The 16,890-nt window shown below is 36.0% G+C and overlaps 1 protein-coding gene across 1 annotated transcript; it reads right to left on the bottom strand.

Moving 5' to 3' along the window:
* Positions 1 to 5,086: 5,086 nt before the first annotated feature.
* Positions 5,087 to 15,381, bottom strand: LOC139857885 (uncharacterized). The gene is made up of 6 exons (XM_071846739.1): positions 15,249 to 15,381; positions 15,004 to 15,156; positions 5,740 to 5,780; positions 5,497 to 5,559; positions 5,344 to 5,403; positions 5,087 to 5,221 (listed from the first exon to the last, which is right to left on the bottom strand). The coding sequence occupies exons 2-6, from the start codon at positions 15,131 to 15,133 to the stop codon at positions 5,144 to 5,146; spliced, it is 372 nt and encodes a 123-aa protein (XP_071702840.1). The 5' UTR covers positions 15,134 to 15,156; positions 15,249 to 15,381; the 3' UTR covers positions 5,087 to 5,143.
* Positions 15,382 to 16,890: the final 1,509 nt, after the last annotated feature.

Here is a 16,890-nt window from a genome sequence, read left to right as displayed (position 1 = left end):
CGTTTATCAGCTCGACCCACCTACGTTGCCTTATGTTCAGCTGTTTTTGATCAAAAATATGTTGAAGGCTTTTATGATCAGTAAACACAGTGCATTTAACCCCATATAAATAGTGTCTTCATATCTTCAATGCAAACACTACTGCTCCCAATTCTAAATCATGCGTCGTATAATTCCGCTCGTGATTCTTCAATTGTCGAGATGCGTATGCTATAACTTTCTTCCGTTGCATAAGGACGCAACCAAAACCTTGTCGCGAAGCGTCACAATATATCTCAAAATCATCGTTCCCTTCAGGTAACGATAAAATAGGTGCTGTAGTCAACTTCTTCTTCAGTAATTGAAATGCACTTTCCTGCTCAGAAGTCCATTCGTACTTCTTCCCTTTTTGCGTTAACGCTGTTAATGGTTTAGCTATTCGGGAAAAATCTTGAATAAACCTTCTATAATAACCAGCTAAACCCAAAAATTGGCGTATCTGCGTTGGTGTCTTAGGAGTCTCCCATTTTTCAATGGCCTCAATTTTAGCTGGGTCAACCTGAATTCCTTTGCTACTAACAACGTGGCCAAGAAATTGCACTTCTTTCAACCAAAATGCACACTTAGAAAATTTGGCGTATAACTGTTCTTTTCTTAACAATTCTAATACCAACCTTAAATGCTGCTCATGCTCTTGCTCACTCTTGGAATAGATAAGAATATCGTCAATGAAAACGATAACAAACTTATCTAAATACGGACTACAAACTCGATTCATGAGGTCCATGAATACAGCTGGCGCATTAGTCAACCCAAACGGCATAACCAAAAATTCGTAATGACCATAACGTGTCCGAAAAGCAGTTTTCGGAATATCTTCTTCTTTGACACGTAATTGATGATAGCCCGATCTTAAGTCAATTTTCGAGTACACACATGATCCTTGCAGTTGATCAAATAAGTCGTCAATTCTCGGTAGTGGATACCGATTCTTGATAGTTAACTTATTTAATTCACGATAATCTATACACATCCTAAAAGATCCATCTTTCTTCTTGACGAATAAAATCGGAGCTCCCCACGGTGAAGTACTTGGTCGTATGAATCCACGGTCCAGTAATTCTTTTAACTGACTCTGAAGTTCTTTTAAATCAGATGGTGCAAGTCTATATGGAGCACGAGCCACTGGTGCAGCTCCTGGTACTAGATCTATTTGAAATTCTACAGATCTAAATGGAGGTAATCCCGACAACTCTTCCGGAAAGACTTCAGGAAAATCTCTTGCCACAGGCACGCCATTGATGCTCTTCACTTTTTCCTTCGTTTCGACTTTATTAACATGTGCTAAGATAGCATAACACCCTTTCTTCAAGCACTTTTGAGCTTTCAAACAACTAATGAGTTTTAGCTTTGAGTTACCCTTCTCTCCATAAATCATTACTGGCGTTTTATCCTTACGAGGAATGCGAATTGCCTTCTTGCACACACAACTTCAGCTCCTATTTTGGACATCCAGTCCATGCCGACTATTACATCAAAACTTCCTAATTCTACGGGTATCAAATCAATCTTAAATATTTCTTCGGCTAAATTTATTTTACAATCACGGCAAATTTTATCGGCTTTAATTAGTTTACCATTAGCTAACTCAATCATGTACTTAGCATCTAGAGGTAATGATGAACAATTCAATTTAGCGTAAAAGTCTCTACTCACGTATAAGGATTCATTTACTCGGTTGGTAATATTCAAAAATCCATTTTATCAATCTCGTAAACAAGTTGTTTAAATCTTAATTGCAGATTCAAAAGCAATTTCAATTAACGTCAATTATAATTCAGTTGACCATATCTTTTGATTCGTTCATCGAAATTATTCGATATCTAAATGAAAAAAATTTGATTTTTCGCCAGCTTTCCAAAAACATGTATATCATATACCTTTTACCAGTAATATATGTATTTAATTAGTGATTCATTATAAACTGTTTAACGACGAAATTTAGCATACAAGCATATATAAATATATATACTCGAGCACTAGACATGGATACATAATTAATATATAAAAGATAAGATATGAGTGCTTACGTATCAGTATTGAGATTCAATATTGTAGGAAAGTACGTAAACGTAACGGAGATGATAAACACTAGTTTGACTCACGAGCAAAACCCTCGAATCATACCCATAACCTTCATAGCTATAACTCATAATTTCCTTAGCTTTATCCCGCTCGAAAACCATTTTGAAAGCGACACGTTCATAACCTCGTCGTAGTATTTTATGTATAATACTACTACTACTAATAATAATAAGATTAATAATAATAATATTAATCTTAATAATAATAATAATAATAATAATAATAATATAATAATAATAATAATAATAATAATAATAATAATAATAATAAATAAATAAATAAATAAATATAATACGGAGTAATATAGATAAATATGTGTGTGTATGAATTAAGCCAGAACTCGATCAATTTATAGAACCTTTCCTGAAAAAGCACCCCATGCGATCGCATGAGATTTGTGCTTCAAGGCCATGTGATCGCATGGCACCCTGGGACAGCTCACAAATTTTTAACTTCTTGTTTGTCGACATAATTTTATATTATATATATAATATATTTAATTTATATAATTAATTATATATTATATTAAATTCACATGCATAGTTGACTTGTAATTTTTGTTCTGATAAGTCGTACGTCATTACTCGACTTATGTACCTGTTCCGGTTTTTCGAACGTCCTTTCGTATACTGAGAAAACTGGTACTTTACATTTCGCGAATTATACCTTTATCAAAATATAGTCTTAAATTATCCATAAACTATACCACTCGAAATATAACTTATACGTTTGAGTATTTTGGTCATTTACTTCTATAAATCATTGTCTCGTTATGTGTTAATATATATATAATAACAATTCGTTTTTATGACCAAGTTAATATTATATTTTATCGTATTGTTAAATATATATTTTCAACATTAATAAACACGTTTTAAAATACATCTCGCAATTTATTCATATATCTAATTCCAACAGTTAATATTCCTTGTTATTGTATGTATCCAAATTACGTTATTTAAACAAACACTTACCATTTATTTCAAATATCGTTAAAAATGAATGATTTCCCAAATCAACGTGGACCTCACAACAGAAACCCGTAGTAATATTATAATCCTTAAGGGTCTCAATAAATATTTTTTTAATTCAATCGTTTGGCATAATCTTTTAAATCTGTATTTAAATATATCAATCAGATAGTCAAACCAATAAGGTTAATGCACAGTATCGTTTTCATAACACTTTGCTACGTTTTCAAGTTATAGTATATGTACCTATTTACATATAATTGTTCGCGAATCGTTGAGAACAATCGAAGGGTAATTGAATAATTCAAAATTTTGAGATTCAACTTCATAGACTTTGCTTATCGTATCGGAAACGTTAATGATTAAGTTTAAATTTGGTCAGAAATTTTCGAGTCATCACACCTACACTCTTCGAAAGTCGCACATCAGCCACGTCCACCGGGCCCAATAACACTAATCCCGAGACCTAATTTTCCAAAGCTGAGCAAGTCAACTACGCCAACAACGACATCAAACCCACCTACGTAGACACAACTACGGGACAAATGGAATGAACGAGATCGTTCGTGCAACAACCAAAAAGAATCATCCGCTAAGACGGACCATGAAGAGATCAAGTCCGAATTCGCCAAATTTTTTTTTAGTTTTCTACACAACCACAATCCCGGCACGGCCATCCACCAACATCTGCCAACAATCGTTAGTCGCAATCAGCACCTTCCAGCTGCCACCGGCCGCCACCAGCAGCATCCATGGCGCGCCAGTAGCAACCATCAGCTATTGTCCTCGGACACTACAAAACCAACAACCATCAACGGAAAGCCAGTGACTAACCACAACCTCCAAACAGCCGCCGGCTACCGCCAGCCGTCACTAACAGCCGTCTGCAGCCGTCAGAGGAAGAAAATCCGGTGACATTGTTATCACAACCCTCTGGCCACGCAAACCATCAACCTCAAAAAAAAATCATCACCCGATCATGATGGCCGTAGAGTTCCGAATGGAACTCGCAGCCTACAACCACCTTGGAGAGAGGCGACACTGAGGTAAGAATGATCATAAAACCACATGCCAACCAACCTTCCCAAACTGGAGGACAACCACCACAACTACCCCGCAACAAAACCCAGTTTACATATCCGGTGAGTACACGCACTGAATCGCCGCCTGTTTGCCGGAAAGTGGGTGGAGCAGCATGGCAGAAGAGCAGGAAGTCGGAATGGGAGAAAGAGAGGATGTAATATATTAACCAACGTACAAAAAGAAAAAACAAATGACCGGACCACCAGTGAGATGCCGGTGGTCGGAGAGGGGAACGTTCAAGGACTTACAAACCAGCAAGTGGAAGGAGCTCCGGAGAAATGAGGAGCATAAGAAGACGGTGGCGGTTGCAAGGTGAGAAAACCATAGATCTACAAAATGTTTGAGATTACGGAAAGAGAGAAAGGGTAAAGTAAATGTGATCTAGTGTTGTTGAAACTTAGTTGATTGTAAAAGAGATGAAACAAGAAAATGGTGAGGGATGAAAAGATACAGATGATCTGAACAGTGAGACAAGTCAGAGAGAACCCACCAAACCCCTACGTGAATTTGTGTGTACGTATGTAATATAATTTTGAATTTATGTTGTTTAATCAGATTAGTTGTTCATGGATTTTCACCTTTTTGCGTATATAAAAGAAATTAAAACTGTAGACGAATGAGGGATTCTAACGAGTGAGGGACTACGCTTGTTATAATTCGGAATTTTTGAATTATTAATTTGTCATTATTATCGATATCAAATTTTAATTAGATAGTCATAACTCATAAACTTGAATGATATAGATAATATTTCTATCATGATTCACTATATCACTATAAAGAAACAAATCAACTCAGAGCCCAACTACAAAACCGCCACATAAAGAGAAACAACATAGTAAAAATCTACAAAAAGATTAGCATTCTGATGCCATTAATTCAAGATCTGACTCAATCAACAGAGTCATATGGAAGGGTGATAATGGCGATTAAAAAGTGAAAGGGATGGTTGGTAAATTAACCATTCATGTATTATCAGTGAAGTTGTATCCACAGTTGGGACAATTGTAAAACATGGTCTGACCTTCATCAGCAGATCTGGTCTGTTCATATATAATTAAACACACAATCAATCATCAATCATGTATAGTAATAGTAATGGATAAGTATATGATGCACGATAATGATGCAAGAAAATGGTAAAGTGAGAGTTGTTTTAGAGTACCTGTTGTGTGTGATAATATACTCCCTTGTTTGAGCACTTCGGACATCTTACATTATAGTCCTGTTAAGAAAAGAGCAGCCAAGATAAAAAGTTAAAATAATTTCGCTACTTTTTGAAACATGTAAATTATGTAATGAGAAAACATATATATACCATTGATCTTGAACTTTCTCCAGAAACCTCGATTGATGACAATCCCAATTCTCTTCTAATTTGCTGCAATGAAGGGACGATTAAAATTTATGACATGCAACTTAAAAACCAACTTAAATAAATACAACTTGTGTTAAAGTGGATATGCAAAGTTTCTTGTTCTTTCATTAGCAGTAAGCCAGTGAAGTTACGCTTTTAAACAATCCGAAACTTTTTTAAGGGAAGCAAAGTATATGTACATACCTCTTCGCTCACAGTGTATTTTATTTCCTTCCCAGCAATTTCTGAATTAAATTAACGTTAGGTTCTAAGGTAAGTTATATAATATCAAAACTCAAAAGTGTTGTAAATTTAGTGTAATTTTGGGTTTTAATCTACACTTGTAAATGGGTTTGGAGGTACGGAGTGTACACCCATTAAGTGATAGATTACCCGAACCCAAAAGTGGTTTTCCATTATTTACTATCATGACTTGGTCTACCTAAAATTTGACTAAGTGTTTTCAGTACTAAGTTTTCTTAGTAAGCTGAAATTTGGCTAAGTGTTTTGTGCTGGTTGTTCTGCATTGCTGGTCCTTGTACTGGTTGTTCTGCATTGCTGGTCCCTGTGCTGGTTGTTCTGCGCAGCTGGTCCCTGTGCTGGTTGTTTTGCGCAGCTGGTCCCTGTGCTGGTTGTTCTGCGCAGCTGGTCCCTGTGCTGGTTGTTCTGCGCAGCTGGTCCCTGTGCTGGTTGTTCTGCGCAGCTGGTCCTGTTTGCTGGTTCCTCTGCGCTGCTGGTCCTGTATGCTGACTTTTGCGCTGCTGGTCCTGTATGCTGACTTTTGCGCTGCTGGTCCTGTTTGCTGATTTTTGCGCTGCTGGTCCTTTTGCAGTGCTGGTTCTTAAGAGACAGCAGTAAGAAAACACTTAACACAATTTGAGTGATTACGGAAGAATTATTCTTGCACCCACTTTTACTTTAGTGGTTGAAGGAATAATACTTGTTTATTATAAAGTGATCACTCATGCTTTGATAGTTGTAAAATATAATATTTGTTTATTGTAAAAGTAACAACTTTTACTTTAATGATAGAAATGATAATATTTGTTTATTGTAAAAGTAATAACTTTTACTTTAATGATGGAAGAAATATTCTTCCTGTAGCCACTTTTGAATATTATAGAAGATACTTTTATTAATCAATCGGCCAATTGATTTTAATAAAAGACTCTTTCATGATTAAGGGTGTATATAAATATATTAACCAATATGCATGAGAAATATACACAAGTTACGAACACCAAAATATTCTTCTGCAAAAGGAATTCTTGTTTCTGCCAAAACAAGAATTTAATCTCTGTCTTATCCCAAAGTGATATTCGTGTAACCCAGGCTATAAGGGTCGAATAATTACTTTCGGAAAGTGATACCACGATTCAGTGATTTATCCGGCTATCGATTATTTTACCCTACACGAAAGAATTTTAGTAAAACCTCCAACAATCGAAAGTAATTATCTGTTATAATCGATGGCGGCTACGATGAAACACATGACGACGAATTTCTCCAAACTTGATAAGTTTGAGGGAATTGATTTTAGGAGATGGCAAAAGAAGATGCACTTCTTTCTGAGCAGCATGAGTGTGGTGTACGTACTCAGCACACCAATTCCCGAAGATCATGGTGATGATGCCACTATTGAACAAATTCGGAAAAGGTGCAAGTGGGAGAACGATGACTACATCGCTAGAGGTTTAATCCTCAATGGTATGGCTGATTCCCTTTTTGATATTTACCTAAATGTTGAATCTTCTAAAGAACTATGGGACTGTTTAGAAACCAAGTATATGTCTGAGGATGCTTCTAGTAAAAAGTTCCTTGTGAGTAATTTTAATAATTACAAGATGGTCGATTCTAGACCAGTCTTGGAACAATACAATGAGCTCATTCGTATACTTGGTCAATTCACACAACATAAGATGAACATGGATGAGTCTATTCAAGTCTCAAGCATAATTGATAAACTACCTCCATCTTGGAAAGAATTTAAACATTCTTTGAAACATAAGAAGGAGGAGTTAACTCTTGTTGAGTTGGGTAGTCATCTGCGTATTGAGGAATCCCTCAGGTTGCAGGATAATGACAAGCCAAAGAGCAACGAAGTTGCTGGTACGTCTGTTGTCAATATGGTGGAACATAAAAAGTTCACTAGTAATAATGACAAAAAGGGCAAACGTAAACATCAAGGTTATAACAAGGCTAATCCGAACAAGAAGTCTAAATTGACTTGTTGGAAGTGTGGTAAAACTGGACACATGAAAAAGGATTGCAAGGTTATTTTTGGTAATAATAATGCCAAAGGATCTAGCACAAGCGGTTCGGGAAATGGTTTAAACAACCACAACTCGAAAGGTCAGAATATATTTAATAATTCAAATGAGAATTATTATGTTTCATATATATCTGAGGCTTATTTTGTGCAGGATGATGATGTCGCGTGGTGGGTTGACTCGGGAGCCACCACCCATGTATGCAAGGATAGATTTTGGTTCAAGACTTACGAGTCCGTGACTGATGGATCAATTCTTCATATGGGAAATGAGTCAACAGCCTCTGTTCATGGACGTGGAAGTGTGGATTTGTGTTTTAGTTCTGGAAAAACTATTTGTTTGTTTGATGTTTTGCATGTACCACAAATAAGAAAAAATTTGGTTTCCGGTAGTGTGTTAAATTGTTGTGGTTATAAACAAGTGATTGAATCTGATAAGTTTGTTTTGTCAAAACATGGTATGTTTGTTGGTTTTGGTTATTTATGCAATAGAATGTTTAGACTTAACATTAATCACTTGAATGTTAATTTTGCTTTTATATCTACTTCTAGCATAAATAATTCTACACTTTGGCATGCTAGACTAGGACATATACACTTTAAAAGAATGCAAGATATGTCTAAAGATGGATTAATACCGGCCTTTGACATGAACAATGAAAAGTGTAAAACGTGTATGTTAACAAAGATCACTAAGAAACCATTTCAAAATGTACATCGTGATACTGAAATTTTGGAATTAATACATAGTGATTTATGTGATTTGCATGCTACTCCTACTTTAGGGAACAAGAAATATTTTGTGACTTTTATTGATGATGCTTCTAGATTTTGCTATGTTTATTTGTTACATACTAAGGATGAAGCATTAGATAAATTTAAAATATTTAAAACTGAAGTAGAATTACAACAAAAGGCTTTGATTAAAAGACTTAGAACGGATAGGGGAGGTGAATACATTGACCAATCGTATTTCCAATCCGTTGGTATTATCCATGAGACCACAGCTCCTTATACTCCACAACAAAATGGTATATCTGAAAGGAAGAATAGGGTCCTTAAGGAAATGGTTAATTCCATGTTATCCTATTCGGGTTTAAGTGAAGGATTTTGGGGGGAAGCTATGTTAACAGCTTGTTATTTGCTTAATAGAGTTCCTAACAAAAGAAACAAGATTACACCTTATGAACTTTGGAATAAAAGGAAACCTAACTTGAATTATCTTCGGGTATGGGGCTGTAGGGCGGTTGTAAGACTACCTGATCCCAAGAAGAAAAGTTTAGGTGAAAGAGGTATAGATTGCATATTTGTTGGATATGTTGAACATTCCAAGGCATATAGGTTCTATGTAATAGAGCCTAATGAGTTTGTCTCAATCAATTCTGTGATTGATTCAAGGGATGCAATCTTTGATGAAAATCGATTTTCATCTATACCTAGACCAAAGGATATGATTCCAAGTAACAATGGAATCAATAAGGATTGTAATGATGAAGTCTCTGAAAAGGCTGTTGATCAGTCACTTGAGCTTCGAAAAAGCAAAAGAAAAAGGAAACCTAAATCATTTGGACCAGATTTTCAACTATACTTAGTTGAAGGTTCTAGGGATGATGTTTCTACCCAATATTCGTATTGTTTCAATGTTGATGATGATCCTAAAACATATGATGAAGCAATGAGGTCTCAGGATGTTGCATTCTGGAAAGAGGCAATTAATGATGAGATAGATTCTATCATGGGCAATAACACTTGGGTGTTAGCTGATCTACCTCCTGGTTGCAAACCTTTGGGTTGCAAATGGATTTTCAAAAAGAAGATGAAGGTGGATGGAACTATTGAAAAGTTCAAGGCAAGGTTAGTCATTCAAGGCTTTAGACAAAAGTCTGGAATTGACTATTTTGATACTTATGCTCCCGTGGCACGTATCACTACCATTAGACTGCTGATTGCTTTGGCTACGATTCACAATCTAGTTATTCACCAGATGGATGTGAAGACAGCATTCTTGAATGGTGAATTGGATGAGGAGGTTTATATGAACCAACCTCAGGGCTTTGTCATGCCAGGAAATGAAGGCAAGGTGTGCAAACTTGTGAAATCCTTATATGGTTTGAAACAAGCACCTAAGCAATGGCATCAAAAGTTTGATGAAGTGATTTTATCTAGTGGTTTTAAATTAAACCAAGCAGATAAATGTGTATATAGTAAATTTGATGATTCTGGTAAAGGAGTTATAATTTGTCTATATGTTGATGACATGTTAATCTTTGGGACTGACCAAAGTCAGGTTGATTTAACAAAAGAATTTTTGTCATCAAAATTCTCCATGAAAGATATGGGGGAGGCTGACGTTATCCTTGGCATTAGGATCAAACGTGAAAGCAAAGGAATTTCGATTTGTCAATCTCATTATATTGAGAAGGTGTTGAAAAAGTTCAATTGCTTTGAATGTAATCCTGTGAGTACCCCTGTTGATCCAAGTGAGAAGCTTATGCCTAATCAAGGTGAAGCTGTATCACAACTTGAGTATTCTCAGGTGATTGGCTGTTTGATGTACGCCATGACTTGTACAAGGCCGGATATTGCTTTTGCTGTGGGAAAACTGAGTAGATATACTAGTAATCCTAGTACTCATCACTGGCAAGCAATTAGGCGGGTACTGAAGTACTTGAAGAAAACTATGGACTATAGTTTATCTTATAATGGGTTTCCTTCGGTAATAGAAGGATATTCTGATGCGAGTTGGATAACCAATATTGAAGATCATTCTTCAACGAGTGGTTGGGTGTTCTTGCTTGGGGGAGGTGCTATTTCATGGGCTTCTAAGAAGCAGACATGTATTACCAACTCAACGATGGAATCTGAGTTTGTTGCTTTAGCTGCTGCTGGTAAAGAAGCAGAATGGCTTAGAAACTTGATCCATGAGATACCATTATGGCCTAAACCTATAGCACCCATGTCTATCCATTGTGATAGTGCTGCGACATTGGCAAAGGCTTATAGCCAGATGTACAATGGAAAGTCTAGACACTTAGGTGTCAGACATAGCATGATTCGTGAACTCATCATGAATGGGGTGATTTCTATAGTGTTCGTGAGGTCACAACAGAATTTAGCTGATCACTTGACGAAGGGATTGGCAAGAGACTTGGTGAACAAGTCTGCTGTGGGGATGGGTTTAAAGTCCACATAAATTTCTAATTATAAGATACCCAATTCCCTTCTGATGAAAATTAGAAGTTGAATTCAATGTGGAAGGCTTATACTTAGAAATTTGGAGTACAAAATTTTGTATCATCCCAAGGTAAGGTATGTACTCGGACCTGTTGAAGGTGAGGATGAAGTTTAGCTTCTTAATGGTTTATTTGAAAAAGTGCAATAGCAGGTGCATGACTGAAATGAACTACCTATGTGAATGTGAAGTTTTGCCGCTTCAACAAAGCTTGGACTTTTGCTTTAGATACATTCATGAATGGATATGGACACATGGCTTGTAAAGTGTCAGGATAGCTTTAGAGTATTTGAAAACTTATGTGTATGTTATTTTCAGTTATTCAAATGGGTTGAAGGGTTCAATTCTTAGAACACCCCGATTCTCGAATATTTGAAATGTGTAATGTACTAAGGTGAAAATTCAATCTTCAAGATATTTTCATTTATGCATGAGTTTTGTTTTAATTTGTTTAATTCTCATGAAACGAATTGCACTAAATTGGGGAGGATTGTTGTAAATTTAGTGTAATTTTGGGTTTTAATCTACACTTGTAAATGGGTTTGGAGGTACGGAGTGTACACCCATTAAGTGATAGATTACCCGAACCCAAAAGTGGTTTTCCATTATTTACTATCATGACTTGGTCTACCTAAAATTTGACTAAGTGTTTTCAGTACTAAGTTTTCTTAGTAAGCTGAAATTTGGCTAAGTGTTTTGTGCTGGTTGTTCTGCATTGCTGGTCCTTGTACTGGTTGTTCTGCATTGCTGGTCCCTGTGCTGGTTGTTCTGCGCAGCTGGTCCCTGTGCTGGTTGTTTTGCGCAGCTGGTCCCTGTGCTGGTTGTTCTGCGCAGCTGGTCCCTGTGCTGGTTGTTCTGCGCAGCTGGTCCCTGTGCTGGTTGTTCTGCGCAGCTGGTCCTGTTTGCTGGTTCCTCTGCGCTGCTGGTCCTGTATGCTGACTTTTGCGCTGCTGGTCCTGTATGCTGACTTTTGCGCTGCTGGTCCTGTTTGCTGATTTTTGCGCTGCTGGTCCTTTTGCAGTGCTGGTTCTTAAGAGACAGCAGTAAGAAAACACTTAACACAATTTGAGTGATTACGGAAGAATTATTCTTGCACCCACTTTTACTTTAGTGGTTGAAGGAATAATACTTGTTTATTATAAAGTGATCACTCATGCTTTGATAGTTGTAAAATATAATATTTGTTTATTGTAAAAGTAACAACTTTTACTTTAATGATAGAAATGATAATATTTGTTTATTGTAAAAGTAATAACTTTTACTTTAATGATGGAAGAAATATTCTTCCTGTAGCCACTTTTGAATATTATAGAAGATACTTTTATTAATCAATCGGCCAATTGATTTTAATAAAAGACTCTTTCATGATTAAGGGTGTATATAAATATATTAACCAATATGCATGAGAAATATACACAAGTTACGAACACCAAAATATTCTTCTGCAAAAGGAATTCTTGTTTCTGCCAAAACAAGAATTTAATCTCTGTCTTATCCCAAAGTGATATTCGTGTAACCCAGGCTATAAGGGTCGAATAATTACTTTCGGAAAGTGATACCACGATTCAGTGATTTATCCGGCTATCGATTATTTTACCCTACACGAAAGAATTTTAGTAAAACCTCCAACAAAAAGTAATCATAAAAATATTCCATGGAGGAAATTGCGTAATTAATGATTTTGATCCTTCAGTTGGTTGTCATGGTCTTTAGGATAATGTGTCCCGTTTCTTTGGAGTCAATCCGGAAGCCAGGTTGCAAACATTGCTACCCTGGGAGTACTCGGTCGGGATTATTTAGGGATAACTCAGGAACTCGGGGAGTACTCGAATGTTGACCAAGTTTGACTTCGACTGATTTAGACCTTTCAAGTAATCCCGAGTTTGACTGAAATTTGACCGATTTTACGAATTATTCAGAATTTTGTTAAAGTTTTGACCGATTCTGACCAAGTTTAACCAAGTTTGACCAAGTACTCGCCGAGTAATTGCGAGTTTTGCAACATTAATCGGAAGCGGATCAGGAAAAGGATCATGGGCATTAAGATTTGATCTTTATGGAAAACTTCAGCTACTTATCTTTTATGATTCCCTATTTATGCACTAGATAGTATGAAATGTGGTGAAAATACTCGATAACATCTAGATAGCCATTGTTCAGTTCTAATAGATTCTGTAGTAATTTGACTAATTTCAGATAAGAAACAGATAAGAGGTGCATATATGATTAGAAATAAAAAAAAATATATATGAACTACACACAGAAAAAACAATAAATTCTCCAGAACAAGAACTAGATATAGATAAGTTTCTAACTGATTAAATGGTTTCAAAAAACTAACAGTCCCAATGCATCATTCTAAGTTTTTTATACCAATACACTTGTGTATTGGGATGGGGTGGGGAGGTCTCAAGTTCGAGTCCCTCTCCTTAATAATATCCGTGGGATTTATTTTCTGAAAGCCGGATTGCCCTGGGGAGGTTTTACCTACCCGTATTCAGACCCATGTCCGACCCGCCTGCCCCTCGGGATGGTTTAAGGTTCGGATCCCTGTAATGCGTTTCGGGTTTCCGCCCGAAAGCGCGTGCGTGGCAAATGAGAGTGTTTGATGCCAACAACTTGCCTTTAAATAAAATTTGAAAACTAGAGCACTATATAATAAGAATAGGATTAATGCTTATAATGTTTCCGACGTTGGTGTCAAGTCGCATACATAACATTTCGTCTCTTATCTTTACTAGCAGTATCAGAGTGACATTGCGAATAGCAGGTTGAAAGAAAAAAACAAAAAACATTCTCAACAATTGCTCCTAAAGATACAAAAAGATAAGGGCACTTATTATTTTTAGAGCATGATTAATGTCTATACGAGGACACTTTAATTATTACCAAAGGGCCATTGGCCTTGCAGTATCGTGGTGACATTTAATCAAGAGGTTGAGGATTCAAGTCCCGTCTTGGACATATTTCGTGAATTATTGTAAATATTCGTGTAAAGTGTGAGTGAGTTTGCCTTAAAAAAAACACTGAAAAAAATTGGAAAATGGCCCTATTACCATTATGTTGAGCTCGGTGACATACTTGAGCTAAGTTTTAGCAGACATAAAATAAATTATATATGTGTGTTGTTTAACTGATCCGTTACAATATTGATGTAGAAAACGATATTGCAAGGATACTAAATTTGTTATATATTTGGGAGTTTTTGTACGTATTGAAATGAAAATGGAACAGAGAAGATAAATTGAGAACAACTCTAAGATGGGATAATGGGTATTCTTTTTTATTAATTCTCTCAAGTTACAGCATATATGGAATTTTAGTAACTAGAGGCATATCCCAAACTTTCTTTTACAATCCTATTTATAATTAAAATTGCAAAAGACTCTTTCTCCCATGCTACCCACGTACTAACATACAAATCGGGTCATGGGGTGACCGTTAACAAAGTAGCCCAGCTCTCCTGCTTTTGTGGAACAAATCTTTGACTAACGGTTATCTTCGTTTTTCTCGGACTCGGGTAGGATCACACCGGATCATTAACAGTCAAAAAGCAGTGGAATCAAAATATGATCACTGGTGTTGTCTAAAGGGACAAATCCATAGAATCTATTTAACAAGTTATTTTACAAAAATCAGATAGAACCCGCATCGCGTAAAATTACTTGGGTCCTACTTTATCATTGTTACAAATGTCAATCTGAAGCCCCAAATATTTCAATATTATATCAAGTTATGTTTAACAGTTGATTAAGGCAAGTCACGATGATTAGAGATGTTAATGTTAATTCCTAAATTGCATATTTCTAAGTTCTTCTAGCTTAACAATAAATCTGTTCAAACAAGCACCACTCTGACAGCTTAATAAAGTGTTTTGAAATTCATCAAGTAATAAGCAACTAAGACATTAAATAAATTTCAAAACTCAAAGTAAGGGTTAAAAGTAAAAAATAGATAAAGATATAACCTTTAATCTTCTTTTTGAATTTGCAAAGTTGGCATCGAACATATTTTCTGGAATCGAAAGAACGCGTGGTTCCACAAAACTCACAAAACATAAAATCACTTTGATGTATGCTGTCTATCTGAGTACTCATTATTATATCTGACCTAAATTCCTGTTGATGAACATATATGTTAGTTTTAAACATATATATAGGGTTGTAGATACAAACTTTAGAGATTAAACGAAAAGATAGAAGATATATAGCTTAAACACCCTACGACGACGGCGGTGACGCGGTGGATGCGGCGGTTGAACAGGTCAGGCACAAAAGGTTTTCTGTAAACTGGTTTTTTAGAAAATCGATTTTCGGCTTTTCAGATCGGTTTTCCAAAAAAACGATTTTATTTTCACCGGGCGAATTTTTTGTAAAACCTTAACAACCTTTTTTTAAGGTAAAATATTTAAGTTTTTGAGTAAAATACCTATGTTTTTAGTCCAAACTAGATCCGTATCGGTCGGCCCGATGTGGCAGAGCCTTTCGAGTTGCGTATGTATATTTAACGTAGCGTTACGTGTTTACAAGGTTAAAAACGCGTTGCTACGGGTGTATTTGGATATATGTGATTAGTACCTAGTATACCTAATGACCTACGCGTTTTTAACGCCGAGATAATCGCATAAAAAAGTGGGACGAAACTATCGATATGATGTTGTTAGTTTGGTTTGTTTATTATGCGTGTATATATATGTACGATAGATAACCCAAAATATTTCACCTTTTTTTTTTAAAAAACGCCCGTTTCGTGTATACTTAGTTGCGTTGTGTTCGTAAAATTATTACGATTTGAACGGTGACGTCAGAAAAATTTAACTCGCAACGGATGGTAAGATACGGCCCGTTAAAAATTTAGGTGAAGTTTATTTAAGTCTTTTTTATAAAATAATAATTAAATGCTTTTTACCCCTGAAAAATTGACATATTTAACATTGTTTATGGAGTGTTTTGTAACTTTGTTGCTTGTTGTCGTTTGGGAAACATGGGGGACCAAAAACGTCATAATTTCTCACTCTTTTTTTTTTTTTTTTTTGGGTAAGCGAGGAAACCCTCCTATGAACGAGCACATTGGTTCCTCCATAGAAGGTAAAACCTCGGGTAATCAAGCCCCCCGAGCGCGAGACCTGGTACCAGGTGAATTGCGCATTATGCGCACCCTCTAGTCACACTCCCTTTTTGAACAATTTGGCATAGCCAAAGATTGAACCCGGGTGGTGTGCTTCATTGGGCAATTCGGTGGCTACTCAGGCAAGACTGAATGGTTATTTCTCACTCTTTTTAGTATATATAAGGTTAAAATAAGGTTAATATATAGAGTTTGGGGGTAAATGATGAACACCTTTTGAGCAAAAAAACTCATTATGGTCAAAATGAAAAAATTAAAAATCTTTATACTAAAAGTTTGAAATTGAATGGGTCATCTGCCCCCGATCTACATTACTTTTGCCTCTGAACACAACGACAAGTGACACGTAAGTGTCCAGTTCACCAAAAAATTTCTTTACCCGTAAAGACCATAAACTATTTTACGGGTCAAATCTTTTACCCATGCCCAAAGCTAGGACCCACACATTTCACGACTCGTGAACAGACTCGCCGCTTGATCGAACATTTACTAACAACGCTCCGCCTATCTTTGATTTAATCGATCTCAACTCTATACACGGATATGAATCCCGAATAGTATGTTCTTGTACTAGTCAAACCGCAGATTTTTTTTTTATCATTGACTCATTTTGCGTGTTTATAATATATTTGTTATAAGGTTCTGTTAGATCTGGTTGTTTGACTAGTTCAGATGTTCAATTTTACTTGATTAGCTGTTTAGTTGTCAGTTTCTTTGTGATGATAAT

The sequence above is a fragment of the Rutidosis leptorrhynchoides genome, chromosome 1 (assembly GCF_046630445.1).
Source record: "Rutidosis leptorrhynchoides isolate AG116_Rl617_1_P2 chromosome 1, CSIRO_AGI_Rlap_v1, whole genome shotgun sequence".
Classification (NCBI taxonomy): Eukaryota; Viridiplantae; Streptophyta; class Magnoliopsida; order Asterales; family Asteraceae; genus Rutidosis; species Rutidosis leptorrhynchoides.
The sequence above is the reverse complement of the archived record's forward strand: the minus strand, read 5'-3'. Positions and strand labels throughout refer to the sequence as shown.